This window comes from Gracilinanus agilis, chromosome 2 (genome assembly GCF_016433145.1).
Source record: "Gracilinanus agilis isolate LMUSP501 chromosome 2, AgileGrace, whole genome shotgun sequence".
Taxonomy (NCBI): domain Eukaryota; kingdom Metazoa; phylum Chordata; class Mammalia; order Didelphimorphia; family Didelphidae; genus Gracilinanus; species Gracilinanus agilis.
The window spans coordinates 559,086,321-559,101,207 of record NC_058131.1 but is presented as its reverse complement, the minus strand read 5'-3'; the positions used below and the strand labels follow the sequence as shown (position 1 = coordinate 559,101,207).

Sequence of the window (14,887 nt, the reverse complement as noted above, 5' to 3'; positions counted from 1 at the left end):
TAAATTCCTTTTTCCTTTTTGACTAGTTCATTCATATTTTCTTTTGGTTTGTTTAAACCATGAAGGAGATCAATGACATTGGCAACTGAATTTGTAGAGATTTGATATAATTTGCTTTGGTCAGGACACTGAATGAACAATGTTCAATTGTACAGTTATATTTTCTGCATATTTATTGGAGAAGAGACATTTGGAATGAGAATGGGAAGTTCTATAAAACAAAATTATTTTTCACCAAACTATAGGTTTGGTGCCATTTGGGAGGGGGGGTGAGGGTGGTGGTAGTGCCATTTTTGAACCCTGTGGAGGTAATCAGCTGTTTACCCTGAGATCACTCACTACTTTAGGTAGAAGTAACAAATAAAACCTAAGTCAATTAAAAGTGGGGATAATTGACTTTTGCTAATCAGTTTAGTGCTTTTTAAAAAAAAAAAAAAAGAATAGGAATGGTATTGAAGGCAACTCCATGCTATATAGTACTAAGTGATGGTGTTATCTAAACCACCCCTCCCTCTTTTGCAGAAGCTATTGCGACAATCTTGGTTACCATCCATTAAGTGCTGCTGACTTTGGAAAGATCATGAAAAACGTCTTTCCAAACATGAAGGCACGTCGCCTGGGCACAAGAGGCAAATCAAAATATCCTTTACTAGAACAGTTTTCAGTAATCTCTTCAACACTTACTTATAGAACATCTGTTGTTGTAGTTCATCTACTAACCATATTTAGAAACAAAATTAAATCAATAAAATGCAAATAACTAAAAAAAGTAGTAAATTGTGTTTTCTAGCTATCTTCAGACTTCAAGAACAGCTTTGAACAGACTAGTTCATATTTGTATCAGAATAGTAAGACAGTCTTTACCTTACTTAGTGTTATATTTATGTTACTTAGTGGTCTGATCTCATATTCTTAGAAATAAAGATATTTGAGATACTTCATAGTCCAATAAACAATCTTACATATTAATAGTTAAAGAGAAATACTGCTTTATATTCTTATCCTCTTGTTCCTTCATAACATTAGAGACTTAAAGCACCTCTACAAAGATGTAGTAAACATTATAAAATGTGACTTGTAGTAAAATGTACAAACTGGAAGACTGGCATTGAAAAATGTTTAGCTTGGCATTTAAGACATGTACTGATAGAAAATAAAAGTTAGGACAAAAGGAAACCTTACTTTATAATGGCAAACAAGATGTAGAAACAAGGAAGAACAAATAAAGCCAGAGAAAGAATGATGGCATCTGAATGCAGACCAAAACATATTTTATTTCACTTTTTTTTTTAAATTTAAGATCTTGTTCACAAAATGACTAATGTGGAAAAATGTTCTACATGATTGCATTTATAAAATCTGTATCACATTGCTTACCATCTCAGGGAAGTGGGAAAAGGAGTAAAGGAGGGAGAGAGAAAAAAATTGGAACTGGACATTTAAAAAGAACAATGTTAAAGTTTTTTACATATAATTGGGGGGAAATAAATATTTACAAAATGGAAATACTGAAAGTATATGTTAAGGCTTCTGAAGGACAGTGCAAAAAAAGGAGATCTTGCATTAGTTGAGAAATAGCATATCTAAGCTTTTGACATAAATTTCTATTATGGGATAAATGGGGAAAAAAAGGAAAAAGGGAGATTGCTCTTGTGCTATTTTTAAAAACTTGTCCTTTTTTTTTAATTAACCATTTATTGTTTTCTGGAACTACTAAGGATTTTGCCTCCTGAGCACCTAAAATAATCAGGTGTGTCCATACGTGTCTCTAGCATCTTAAATATGAGAATTTTATGTGTTCTAGTAGAAGAAGCATTCAAGGAGAGAAATGTTACAGTACTTGTGATACTCTTGAGACATGTTTTGGCTAACTGCCCCAGCAAAAATTTTCCCTTCTTTGTGCCAGGTTTCCATTAGGCTATTTCTCCCTTACTGACCAGTTACTCTGAATTAGCACAACTTAACAGGGCAGTTTATCCATTAATTTATAGCTAATGACAGTTGTTTAGTTTCATTTCAGATGAGTAAAAGTTTACCATGTCCATTTCAATTTAAGAGGATTCACATTATCCTGAAAATTTTATATTAAGGATTTTACTAAGGTAGACATTACTTTGTACTGATAATGTTTTGATTTCTACATGGTTATCTGGAAAATATTGAAAGTAATACATTTTTATTGAAGAGTATTTTAGCACTTAACTCTTTTATTACATATTGCTACAGTGGACTAAGGAAAAAAGCTTTTGTTCATATGCCAACACTGCCCAACCTTGACTTTCATAAAAGTGGAGATGGGGTAAGACGTCTGTTTTGTTTTCTTTTTTGCTCTTATTAGATGGACATCAGCATTGAAACTCATGTAGTGTAGCACGTAGGCTAGTCAAATTTAACCAAAACCAAGCACCAAAAGCTGTGCCTTTTAAGAAACTGAACACTCCACAGAGACAAAATGCACTATAGCCTATGAAAAAATATATGTAATTAACAATGAAATAGAGCATAATAATTTTAATGGTTTTAGAAAATGTTAGCATATAGTATGTAAATGTTTTTACAAATCCCTCTTCATACCTTATAATTGTAGTGATAGTATTTCTGGTGCCTATGGGCATGTACTTAGCATTTTCGTGGCTATTGTAATCAGCTAATTTCATCCTTTTTATACAGTGATCTTAGATTTTAATTTATGGCTTGTATATTGAGAATGCATGTTCTCTAAATGTACTTGAATAGATTTTTTCCTTTAACTTTCTGAAAGTTAACTTTTCCTTTTTCTTTGATTAGTTGGAAGGAGCCGAACCTTCCGGGCAACTCCAAACTGTTGATGAGGAAGTTATCTCTGCTGCCTGCCGCCTTGTGTGTGAGTGGGCCCAGAAAGTATTAAGCCAACCATTTGATTCAGTCTTGGAATTAGCTCGCTTCCTTGTAAAAAGTCACTACATAGGCACCAAATCGATGGCAGCTCTAACTGTAATGGCAGCAGCACCAGCAGGTACTAAATTAACTACTGTTAGAAAGCTAAAACTAACTCAAGGGTCTTGACTAGTCAAAAAGAGCTGTTATGTTTAGAGTTGTTATAAAAATTATAGCCAGAAGGGGCTGGCTCGTTCTCCTTAGTGTTAAGATAATTTAATGAGAGCTCTCTTGTCCTGATTAACCAATGTATTCAAGAAGTTTGGTGAGCCTCAAAAATGGATAATAGGATATAATGTAGTTCTTAGTATACAAAGCTATCTCTGTGTGCATGTGCTGCTGTGCTGCTTTATGAAAAAATGTAAGATTAACTTGGTAGAATTTTATTAATTCTTATTAGCATTGCTATCTCAAGTTTTAAAGAATGTTTGGGTTTTTAAATAAATTTTTCCCTAGGAAAGGATTGTAGATAATGATGGCTTTCACTTTCCTTGAGAAAAGGGTCTTTTCTTTTCAATAGCATATAAATATATGTGATGTAATAGGTATTATGAAACTGAATTTTAGACTCCCTAATACCAGAACTTATGAATTTAGTTTTTCTCCTTTAAAGGAGTTCATTTGGGAGGCTATACACTAATATAAAAATACAAAATGTTTTTAGAGCTCTTTTGGAATTGCCTTCAGAGCATTTTGCAAACCATATCATAAAAATAGCCCAATTACTTTATAGTAACACTTTCTTTGTATCCAAGAACTATATTAGCCAGTTTGATCATTGACTTTATGAGATTTGTCTCTGCATCTTTAGCAGATGAAGAGTTACCACTTTAGGGGATACTCAGAAGAATGTGTACTAAGCATAAAGGCAGTTTCTTAGATAGCTCATGAGAAAATGGCAGCATCATTGGAATGACTATATAGCTTCCCAGTATCATTATTTTGAAAGGAACAACGCCCATTTACATGTCTAAATTCTGGTGTGTAGGGGTTTTATTTTACATAATTACTTTATAGTTTATATTTTGCATCCTTATGGAAGGCAGGTTAACTTTTGGTCAGTTTTTTGTTGAAAATAAAAAATAGAGAAATATTGTTTACATGAAAAATGTTTATTGTGAAGTTATATCTAAAACTGAAACATCATCTTAAGAAATACTCATAGATTTCTAATACTCATCTAGTCTTTTATAAAGTCTGAATCACTTTCTCTGTCAAAATATATCTACCAAAAACTTTAAATGTCTATATTTTGTTTGTTGCTCTTATTTTAAGGTTATGTTAGGATCTATATCTTAGCAAGATATCCTGTGTTCGTACTTTGACCTCTTTCTCTGAATTTGAATTATCACTTATATACAAGCATGCACACACAAGAAAACATACATCCTTTAAAGGACTTCACTTTAGAGACTTGTATGTTGAAGTTACTGAAAACATTTTGGGCTACTTGGTTTTTAGAATTGTCTTTGTGGGGTCAAGTAACTATTTGTATGTGTGAGAGATAGATACATATATACACATAACAGTTAAATATATATATGTGTGTGTGTGTGTGTGTGTGTGTGTGTGAGAGAGAGTGTGTATGCACACATATTCTTACACACACAGGAAATATGATGACATAATAAAGCTATTGTTGGGTGGTTTTGTGTTTTTTTCCCTCCCCAACAAACATAATTTAGAGACAGTGTGATTGAGTGGATAAAAAGAATAGAAATAGAAAGTGGAAAGTCAGTCAGGAAGATGTGGGTTTGGATCTCACTCTGACACCTCTTGGCCATGGGACTTAGGGCAAATGCTTTCACTTCCCCATCTCCTTGGGTGCTTCTAAGTCTGTAAGAACAGAGATGTTGCTCTGGGTTGTTAGAAGACCTCCCCAACCAGGAGCCCATACATAAAACAGGAAAATTACATTTGATACCTATTGCTTTCAGAGCCTATAAATATTTTCAGGGGTCTTTTGAGTTTGGATTTGATTTGGGGAAATTTGCCACTGCCTTCTCTTTGACTTGGGCAATTGGCTTAAACCCTAGGTCATTTTCCTTATTTTTAAACAGACAAGATGGTCTGCAAAACTTCATTTAGTTTTTACAGTATATGAATCTATATTGGTCATTTAGAACTTAAAGCACCATTTCACCCTTTAACAATGTTGTGCATAGAGGTTAAGTTCTCCTATCTTTCCACAAAAGCCTATTTAATTTTTTATCTGAAATAAGATACTAGTTAATGATGGTATAAACTCTAACCACCATTTGTAACAATATTTTTATAAGAAAATGAATTTAGATATATAGTTTGAGAAACCAGAATTACATTTTTACTTCTTTCTTCCTATCCCCTTTCCACCCGCTAGTCATTTTGAGTAGGACTTTCCCCAGTTGCAAGCCTCTACTGGTATTTTCTGTAGTCCAGGGCAGGAATGTCAAGTAAGTAGGAAATAATGAGAATAGAGTCAAATTTTAGGTTTCGAATTTTAAAGGGATGAGGAGCAAAATGGAATTTCTGAAGAGAGAAGAAGTAAAGATTGGGTATAGGAGGAGTAAGGAATGGAGATAAAAGGGATGGGCTGGCAGGGCAAGAGACATAACAGGAAAGGAGCTTGCTGACCAATTTTCTTTGGAGAGGTTATGGTAGGTAATGCTTAGAATTAGGACCTGGGAACATAATAGAATGAATAACAGTTTGTAGAAAGGATATTCCTGAAACCACCTGTATATGTAAGCAATTTACATAATTTAGACATCCCTAAATTAGGAACCTTTAACTAAAAGTCACCTTCATTTCTGGTGAATAAGGTAATAATATTTTGGTTCAAAATGTGGAGTGACTAATGTGGGATGAAACTGATTCTCGTGTGGTTCTCAAGTCACTTCCAAAGGGAAAGTCGCAAACATTTTTTTATCATTGTTAAATGTATAATGTCTCTAGAAAAATTCATTGAAATTTTATGGTCTTGCTTTATATTTTTAAAGCACATTTCCCTTACTCTCTCTCAGTCCTACTTGTCATTAGTATCTTTAAGTATGTGCCTTTTTAATAAAAAGAATTTCCTTTTTGTGTTGAAATGTATACAAATGTGTCCAAGTTATATATAATCTTTTTAACTCTCATTCCCCAAAATAAATTTTATTTTTTTAATTAAATCAATTTCCTACCAAAAGTACTAGTTGAATTCAAATTATTTATTATTCCTTTTACCTCTATCACCCCAGCTCTTTAGTTTGCTTTGAAATCAAGTGATTTTAACTTTTTACTGGTATCATAACCACATTCCAAATTTAAAATGAATACTTTGACAATGTTTAAAAAAATTTTAATTAATATGACTTTATCATGAATTGCTTTTCTTTCTTATCTTCTCATTTTATCTTCTTTCCAGTATTTTTCTTATTGCTAAATGGAAAAAAAAAGACCTTTGCTCATCCATTGACACTTTTTAAATCAACTTTTAGCACCTAATGATCCCTGATGTATTCTGTGGAGATTCTCTGCCTCTGCCTCACTTCTTGTTTTGATCTTCTCCATTTGTGTATGGACTCTGGTCTCTGCAGCAGTAGCAGTAGTAGGCCAAGAATAATTTTAATAGACATATGACAGGATATGTACCATAGAGTCAAAAACACATTTACATAAAATTGATTTATTTTTAAGTAGAGGATTGTTAGCAAGCATTTTATGAAGCACAATTTGTATGTTTCATATTTTCTTATATTAGAATTTGTGTTTATTAGAGGAATGGATTTAATTTTCTCTATAAGATACTTTTTTTGATTACCTCCTCTATACTTGGTTGCTTTGAAGAAAGCACTTTGAAAAATCTAAAGCCCTGTAGAAAGATGAACAATCACTATGATTATTAAAGATGATTGACTACTATCTGCTAATGACTTTGTAAAATGTGTGTGGTGGAGTTTGTTCCTCTCTGCTACTAACAATTCTAAATGTAATTGTTCTTCCTTGAAAAGCTGCTATTCACTTCAGAGAAAGTTTCACTGAACTGGAAAAAATATTTTATTTCAGTATTAAACTTTAAATCCTACATGTATTTTAAGTTGAAAGTATAAAAGTTGCTAATGAGAATAATTTCTAGATGTGATTCTTTGGTTGTATTGTAACAATTCTCTGCACACATTAGGCAATTTATTTATTGAATTGTTTTATTTACCTTATGTAGAGTTGTAGATTACAGGTTTATTGTTTTTAGAGTAAAGGAGGTTTAATTTAATTTTTGTTTTGGTTTTTTTTTAATTTTCAGGAATTAAAGGAATCACCCAGCCCTCTGCTTTTATACCCACTGCTGAAAGCAATTCCTTTCAGCCTCAAGTGAAGACCCTGCCCTCTCCTGTTGATGCTAAGCAGCAGTTACAACGGAAAATCCAAAAGAAACAACAAGAACAGAAGCTACAATCTCCCTTGCCAGGAGAATCTCCAGGAAAGAAACCAGAAGGAGCTACAACCAATGGAGTAACTAGTATTTCTAATGGAAATCCTCCAATCCTTTCTCCACAGCCAATTGGTATTGTGGTGGCAGCTGTTCCCAGTCCTATTCCGGTAATACTATCAAGCCACTTTTCAACCCTTTTAGTAAAATGTTTCAGGAAATTACAAATTCTAAATTAATGATACAGAATCATTCTTCCTATAACTGACAACTTAGCATATCATATCAACAAAATTCTTTTGAGTAGTTTTCTCATTTTAATTATGCAATATTTTAATAATTTTGACAATAATACATTGTAATACATGTAATAAAATTAATCTTTGATTCCCTCTTATTTTTAACTAAATCTGTGATTTCAGTATAGGATCCACCCTTAAAAGAACTTCCTCTCCCATTACAGTTCATCACCCTTTCCACAATATTATCTTACAAAGTACTGTGGCATTTAGATACTGAGTTACTTGCCCATCATTACATTGCCAGTAGGGGTCAGGTGTAAACCCAAATTTCTCTGACCCTTCGATCTGCTTTCTGCCCACTTTGAGTGACCGCTTCTTGTTGCCATAGTTGTTATATTATATGATGCAAAATCATCAACTTCTTTTGTATAAAAGTAGGAGATGATTTCTAAGAGAATAAATGTTAATCCAGGAGATATTCTACTAAATAGTTGTTACATTTAGCATTTTATACTTTTAAATTATTTGAACAGTGTTTCTGAACTTTCTTATTAGAGTATGGCCAAGGACAATACTTTGATAATCACGAAGTTGAAAATTCTTCACATTAGAAAAACAAGTCCTTTTCATAATTAGAACCAGCCCTTAAAATGCATATTATTGCAAATGTGTGCATTTTTTGCTTGACTATGCTTTTTTATTTCTTGAATTTGCTTATTTCTAAGGAGAAATAAAATTCTTATTATATTAGAAGGAAGCCACGTGAGACAGTGTCACTATCTCAATATATAATATGGTATTGAGCAGTGTTGGTGAAGGTTTTCAAGTTCCTGTGCCCGGAGGGCAACTTCAAGCTGTCTGTCAGTCCCCGCATTATCGGAAACAGTGAAAGAAGTGCTTGCTTTGGGCAGCTGGACAGAGGGGCAGGGCATGCAAAAAATGTCCTCAGGCACTGGGAAGTTGGGAACAGAGAAGCTCCCCCATGCCAATACTTTGTCAACACCAGTATAGAGAAGTTAGAGTTAGAAAAAAGCTAGATTTAAATTCTGCTATTGATGGTTATTAAATGATGTGGATGGAAGGTTCTGGGTTCAAATTTAGCCTCGGGTATTTCCTAGCTTTGTGGCCCTGGGCAAGTCACCTAACCCCCATTGCCTAGTTCTAACCACTCTTCTGTCTGAGAACCATTACACAATATTGATTCTAAGGTGAAAGGTAAGGACTTATTTTTTTTTTAATCTAAATTTGAGGGACTTTATATGTACCCATTTAAAGTAAGTAACCATCTTGAACACTTATCACTTATATTATACAATATTGTTTCAGTTACAGAATCTTTGTTTGAAAGGCACCTCAAAGGCCTTCTAGTTCAACATATAGTTGATCGAGAATGCCTTAGACATCCTTCCCTAGAAAAGACTATTCAGCCTATATTTGAAAACTTCACTATCTTCCAAGGCAGATTATTCTCCTTTTCAATAGCTATAATTGTTACTTTTTCCCTTATATAAAGTCTTTGTCTCTTTTTTATAGCTTCCAGCCTTTGCTCTCAGTTCTACCCTCTAGAGCAGTGGTTCCCAAACTTTTTTGGCCTACCTCCCCCTTTCCAGAAAAAATATTACTTAGCGCCCCCTGTCACATACTATCACTGCCCCCTTACAGTTATTCACTGCCCCCAAATGCACCTGTGGCCATCACTGCCCCCTGGATCTCTGCAGCACCCACCAGGGGGCGGTGGCACCCACTTTGGGAATCACTGCTTTGGAACAAAGCAAAACAAGTATAATCCTTCCTTCTTATGACAACCCTTCATATACTTGGACAGTTATCATGCCCATTCCAGTAGTCCCAGTATCATCATTGCTAGGCTTAACATTTAATTCTTTCTCTCAACTATTCAACTATGAACTAATGTTCTCTATTAAAAGGATACTTTGTAGTCTTCCAAAAGATACAGAGAATATAGGCCTTATCCTACAAGTTTATAATAGGATAGAAGAGGTAGAACAAACAAGTATCTATATAGAGAACAGAAACAATAGAAATATATTAACATGTAGATGACCATAAGATTACAAAGATCAGAATGGGAAGGGATCTTATAGATCAACTATTTCACCTCCCTTATTTTATAGATGAGATAAGCTCAGGAAAGTTAAATTTCTTGCTTAAGATTCATGTGGGTTAGAAGTAGCAGCCACTAATACATCTTGGCGAAGAGGTTTCTGGAAGATGTTCCATTCTAGCACGGATATAATTTATTTTATTTAGTATTAGAACTGAATAATTTGACAAAATGTAATTAAGCTCAGTATGAATAGGTTCTAGTCCTAGTTCTACCACTTCTAATCATATGGTTTTGGGCAAATCTCTTAAGATTTCTGAGTTTCAATGTTCTTATTTCTGAAAGTGATGATATGAAAGCCTACTTAAAAATATTTTTTATAAAAGCAGTTTGAAAACTAAAGTGCTTTATTAGCACTGGGCATGATAAGTGTTTCAGAATGACTTGGCTGCAAGGCAAGCTCATCTAAATTGTAATTTCATTCCAGTCACCCGCCTTCCGTAAAAATTAAATTTATTTTGAACCCACATTTAGATTGGGAACCTTATAAGATAATGTCTTTTCTTTTTGTACTCTTCTTAAAATCATTAATTAGCAAACATTTACTTTATATATGCAGAACTCTATTACATAGTGCTTTTATAAAGCTTCTCCTCACCCTCAGCCAAGTAGCTAAGATAGAACACTATCAAACACTACACAAAATGAGAATAGAAGACTTGCAAAAACATGGTTACCAAGTCAACCCCCAGTTTGAAATGATTGAAATCCAGAAATCAGATTAAATGTAAAAAAGATCATGCCTATGATCTGTAAATCACCTAAATAATGCTATATTAGTTAAACAGAAACAGTAGCATGTGATTCATTAACCATCTTGAGCATATGACATTTACCTTATATGCTTTCTTCAGTATTTCAAAAGATCTGTGATTTCAGCATATAAATAAAGCAAAACACAACCCTTCCCATGTCTCAGTAAATGGTTTTATGTTATTTTGGCCAAAAGAGTTTGTGATATTATGGCTAGTCCTCTGGTGAAGAGGCTTTGATCTATAGAATCCATCCTCATGGAATCTATAATCTTGAGGCAATTCCTATTTAGTTGAACCTGCCAGAGCATCACCTTTACAACATGATGTGGCATGAGAGTGGAACTTCAGGGCAATAACTGAGAATCATAACTAAAATTTAATTTTCATAATTCGTGAAATTTTAGAATTTACCTGAATGTTCTTAATTGGCAAGAACAGTGTTGCATTAATTACATGAAATAGCAAATCCCTTAACATTATCATCTCTCTGTGTTTGTGAATTACTCTTTCTGTTCTAAATACTTTAAAGCTGATTTGTTTATCTCCTTCCAATAGGTACCAAGAACCACCAGGCAGTTGGTGACTTCCCCAAGTCCAATGGGTTCTTCAGATGGCAAGGTCCTTCCTCTCAATGTACAGGTGGTCACCCAGCACATGCAGTCTGTGAAACAGGCACCAAAGACTCCTCAGAATGTTCCAGCCAGTCCAGGCGGTGATCGTTCTGCTAGACACCGGTACCCTCAGATCTTACCCAAGCCAGCCAACACCAGTGCGCTCACCATACGCTCTCCAACTACTGTCCTCTTTACAAGCAGCCCCATCAAAACTGTTGTACCAGCTCCACATATGAGTTCTCTAAATGTGGTAAAAATGACAGCAATATCACTCACCCCCAGCAACAGTAGTGCCCCTCTTAAACATTCTCCCTCTGTGAATAGTGCAACTGGAACAATAGAAGAATCAAGGGCTGTTTCCCATATCAAAAATGGTTCTGTCGTTTCAATTCAGTCTCCTGGATCCAAGACAAATAGTTCTATGGGAACTTCCTCTGTGGAAGTAAAAATGGAACCAGATAACTTATTAGATGAAAATTCTGTACAGTGCCAAGAGAACTCTGATGTATCTAAAGCTGCTAAAGTGACCCCTCGTGGACCTTTGGGGCAGAGAAGTAATTCAGAGGGTACAGGATTGAAACCCTCAAGTGAAGGTGTAACTGAAACAAAAACAACTAAGCCCTGTGACCAGAGGACCAAATGTAAAAATCGTTACAATGAAATGCCACCAGTCACTTCAGGCAATAATCACAGTACTGTCACTCTCTCAGTTGGCACTCAGAACTTACCCTTCACCAGCACCAATTCACCACCTAATGGTGACTCCGCTAATAAAGACACAAAGTTAGGCACTAAAAGTCCGAGAAAGCGACTGTCTACATTGCAAGAGTCGCAGGTGCCTCCTGTAAAGAAACCCCTTGTGGAACAGCTCTCTGCAGGTAACATTGAAGCTCAGAAAGGAGGCAGCAGTGCTAAAAAAGACCAGAAAGTTCTCCCTGCAACAAAAGCAGAGAGCTTAGCAATAGGTGCTCAGGTTCCTGGCAAGGCAATGATAAATGTAAATTCACATGTTGTAGCAAACCAGTCCTTAAGTTCTAATGTTGTAAATGCCAGTGATTCGCCTTTAGAACAGCCAATGACATCATCATCTCCAGATATTAAAGTGAAATTAGAAGGAAATTTGTTTCTCTTAGAAAATGACTCAAAAGCAGATAGCAGCTTTAATTCCAGTGACTGGCAGCAGCAGATCACTCAGGATTCTGATTTTTCATCTGCCAACTGTGAACCACATCAAGGGGTCAGTGTTATGAATATTACTGGTCACTCTGACATTAATGACTTGGAGAAGTCCGTTTGGGAGCCATTGCACTTAGACGGAATGCAGCTACACAACCAGATACAAGAATCTTCTCTGAGTCAAATGCAAGCACAGTCTTCGAATCAGTTACCTCTGCAGTCTGACCTGAAGGAATTTGAGCCTACTGTTTCTCAGACAAATGAAAACTATTTTCCATTTGATGACGAACTTACACAGGATAGTATTGTGGAAGAGCTAGTGCTCATGGAACAACAAATGTCAATGAACAATTCACATTCTTATGGTAGCTGTTTAGGAATGACACTTCAGAGTCAAGCAGTAACTGCAGGAACTCCATTGTCATCTCACCCCAACAGTACACACTTCTACCATTCAATCCATAGCAATGGCACTCCAATTCATACACCTACACCAACTCCAACCCCCACCCCAACACCAACTCCAACACCAACTCCAACCTCGGAGATGATCACCGGTTCTCAGAGTTTGTCAAGAGAGAGCCCCTGCTCTAGATTAGCCCAGACGACACCAGTTGATAGCGCTTTAGGGAGTAGCAGACATACACCAATCGGTACTCCTCACTCTAACTGCAGTAGCAGTGTCCCTCCTAGTCCTGTTGAATGCAGGAATCCGTTTGCATTTACCCCAATAAGCTCCAGCATGGCATACCATGATGCAAGCATTGTCTCAAGTAGCCCTGTGAAACCAATGCAAAGACCTATGGCTACTCACCCTGACAAAACCAAACTTGAATGGATGAACAATGGGTATAGCGGGGTCAGTAGTTCAACAGTTTCAAGCCACGGCATTCTCCCAAGCTATCAGGAACTAGTGGAAGATCGTTTCAGGAAACCTCATGCTTTTGCTGTGCCTGGCCAGTCATATCAGTCTCAGTCCAGGCATCATGATACTCATTTTGGTAGATTGACTCCTGTCTCACCCGTGCAACATCAAGTTACCACTGTAAATAATACCAACAAGCAAGAAGGCTTTGCAGTTCCTGCTCCTCTTGATAACAAAGGGAATAATTCTTCCCTCAACAGCAGCTTACGATGCCGGAGTGTGAGTCCTGCAGTACATCGCCAACGTAATCTTAGTGGAAGCACCCTCTATCCGGTTTCTAATATACCACGATCTAATTTGACCCCCTTTGGAAGCCCAGTAACTCCAGAAGTCCATAATGTTTTTACAAATGTACACACAGACACCAGTGCCAACAATATAGCTCAAAGAAGTCAGTCAGTCCCATTGACTGTTATGATGCAGACAGCCTTCCCCACTCTTCAGAAACAAGCAAACAGTAAAAAAATAACCAATGTTTTGTTGAGTAAACTCGATTCTGACAATGATGATGCAGTAAGAGGTTTGGGAATAAACAACCTGCCCTCCAATTACACAGCAAGAATGAATCTCACTCAGATACTAGAAACTTCCACTGCTTTTCCTAGTGCCAATCCACAGAATATGATCAATTCCAGCACTTCAGTTTATGAATTCCAAACACCAACTTACCTCACAAAAAACAACAGCACGGATCAGATTAATTTTTCTCCTGGAGATAACCAAGCACAATCAGAAATTGGAGAGCAGCAATTAGATTTCAGTAGCACTGTTAAAGACCTGTTGGGTGGGGACAACCTGCAAGCCAACCAGCAGCTGGTGGGTCAGGTAGCATCAGATCTCAGTAATGTGGCATCTGATTTCTCTAGCGATATCAGGTTGTCTTCTGAACTCTCAGGCAGCATCAATGATTTGAACACTTTAGACACAAATCTACTGTTTGATCCAGGTCGCCAGCAGGGACAAGATGATGATGCTACACTGGAGGAATTAAAGAATGACCCATTATTTCAGCAAATCTGCAATGAATCCATGAACCCTATAACTTCATCAGGTTTTGAGTGGATGGAAAGCAAGGACCATCCCACTGTTGAAATGTTGGGTTAAATTGTGTTTTATATAATATGTAGCACACTGTATCTAATGACAGATGTATTGTATTTGTCTTAATGGAAGTGCCTCCCGCAGCAGAAACACTTGCTATTAATTGTGACATTTTAAAAGGGTTTGCTGCATTAAGTGGTTCATTCTTCACTAGGGAATAGATAAGACTTGCTTCTGTTCTAAATAAGTTTCTGAAGACAATGGATCTGTCCACAAACCAGTATTAGGATTTAAATTTTATGATGTTCCCCATTTAATCACATTTTTTTTACTAGTCAGCAGTTAACCGGCTTTCACAACAGTGGTCCAGATCATTATTTTTAAAATCAGTTTTATTCCATTAGTTGATCTGCACAAAATCCCATTGGTTTTAGACATAGGGTTGGGTTTTTTGGGCACTTTTAGATAAGAAATCACAGCTATGATGAACTAGGCTGTTCTTGAACTAAGGATTGCATTCAGGTAAATAACAAGTGTGTAGTCTTGGAACATAGAGCTTTGGTATAGTGAGAAATCTCTCTTTGAGCTTTCTCTTGCTTCAATAGCATTTACACCTAAAATGAAGGGCTTAAATAGGAGAAGATAATGAAAATTTTACTACTACTTTAAGGAGAAAGAAAGCTGCACTAAATTTTTATTTAAGAAA

At 35.8% G+C, this 14,887-nt stretch overlaps 1 protein-coding gene across 1 annotated transcript in view; it reads left to right on the top strand.

Annotated features, from left to right (window-relative positions):
* RFX7 (regulatory factor X7) overlaps nt 1-14,317 on the top strand; it is a 176,217-nt gene extending 161,900 nt beyond the window's left edge. Inside the window, exons 5-9 of the mRNA XM_044665297.1 lie at nt 523-639; nt 2,215-2,299; nt 2,788-2,995; nt 7,178-7,473; nt 10,981-14,317. Coding sequence (XP_044521232.1) covers nt 523-639; nt 2,215-2,299; nt 2,788-2,995; nt 7,178-7,473; nt 10,981-14,244 — 3,970 coding nt within the window. The 3' untranslated portion in view covers nt 14,245-14,317. The remainder of the gene's footprint in view (nt 1-522; nt 640-2,214; nt 2,300-2,787; nt 2,996-7,177; nt 7,474-10,980) is intronic.
* The last annotated feature ends 570 nt before the right edge of the window (nt 14,318-14,887 follow it).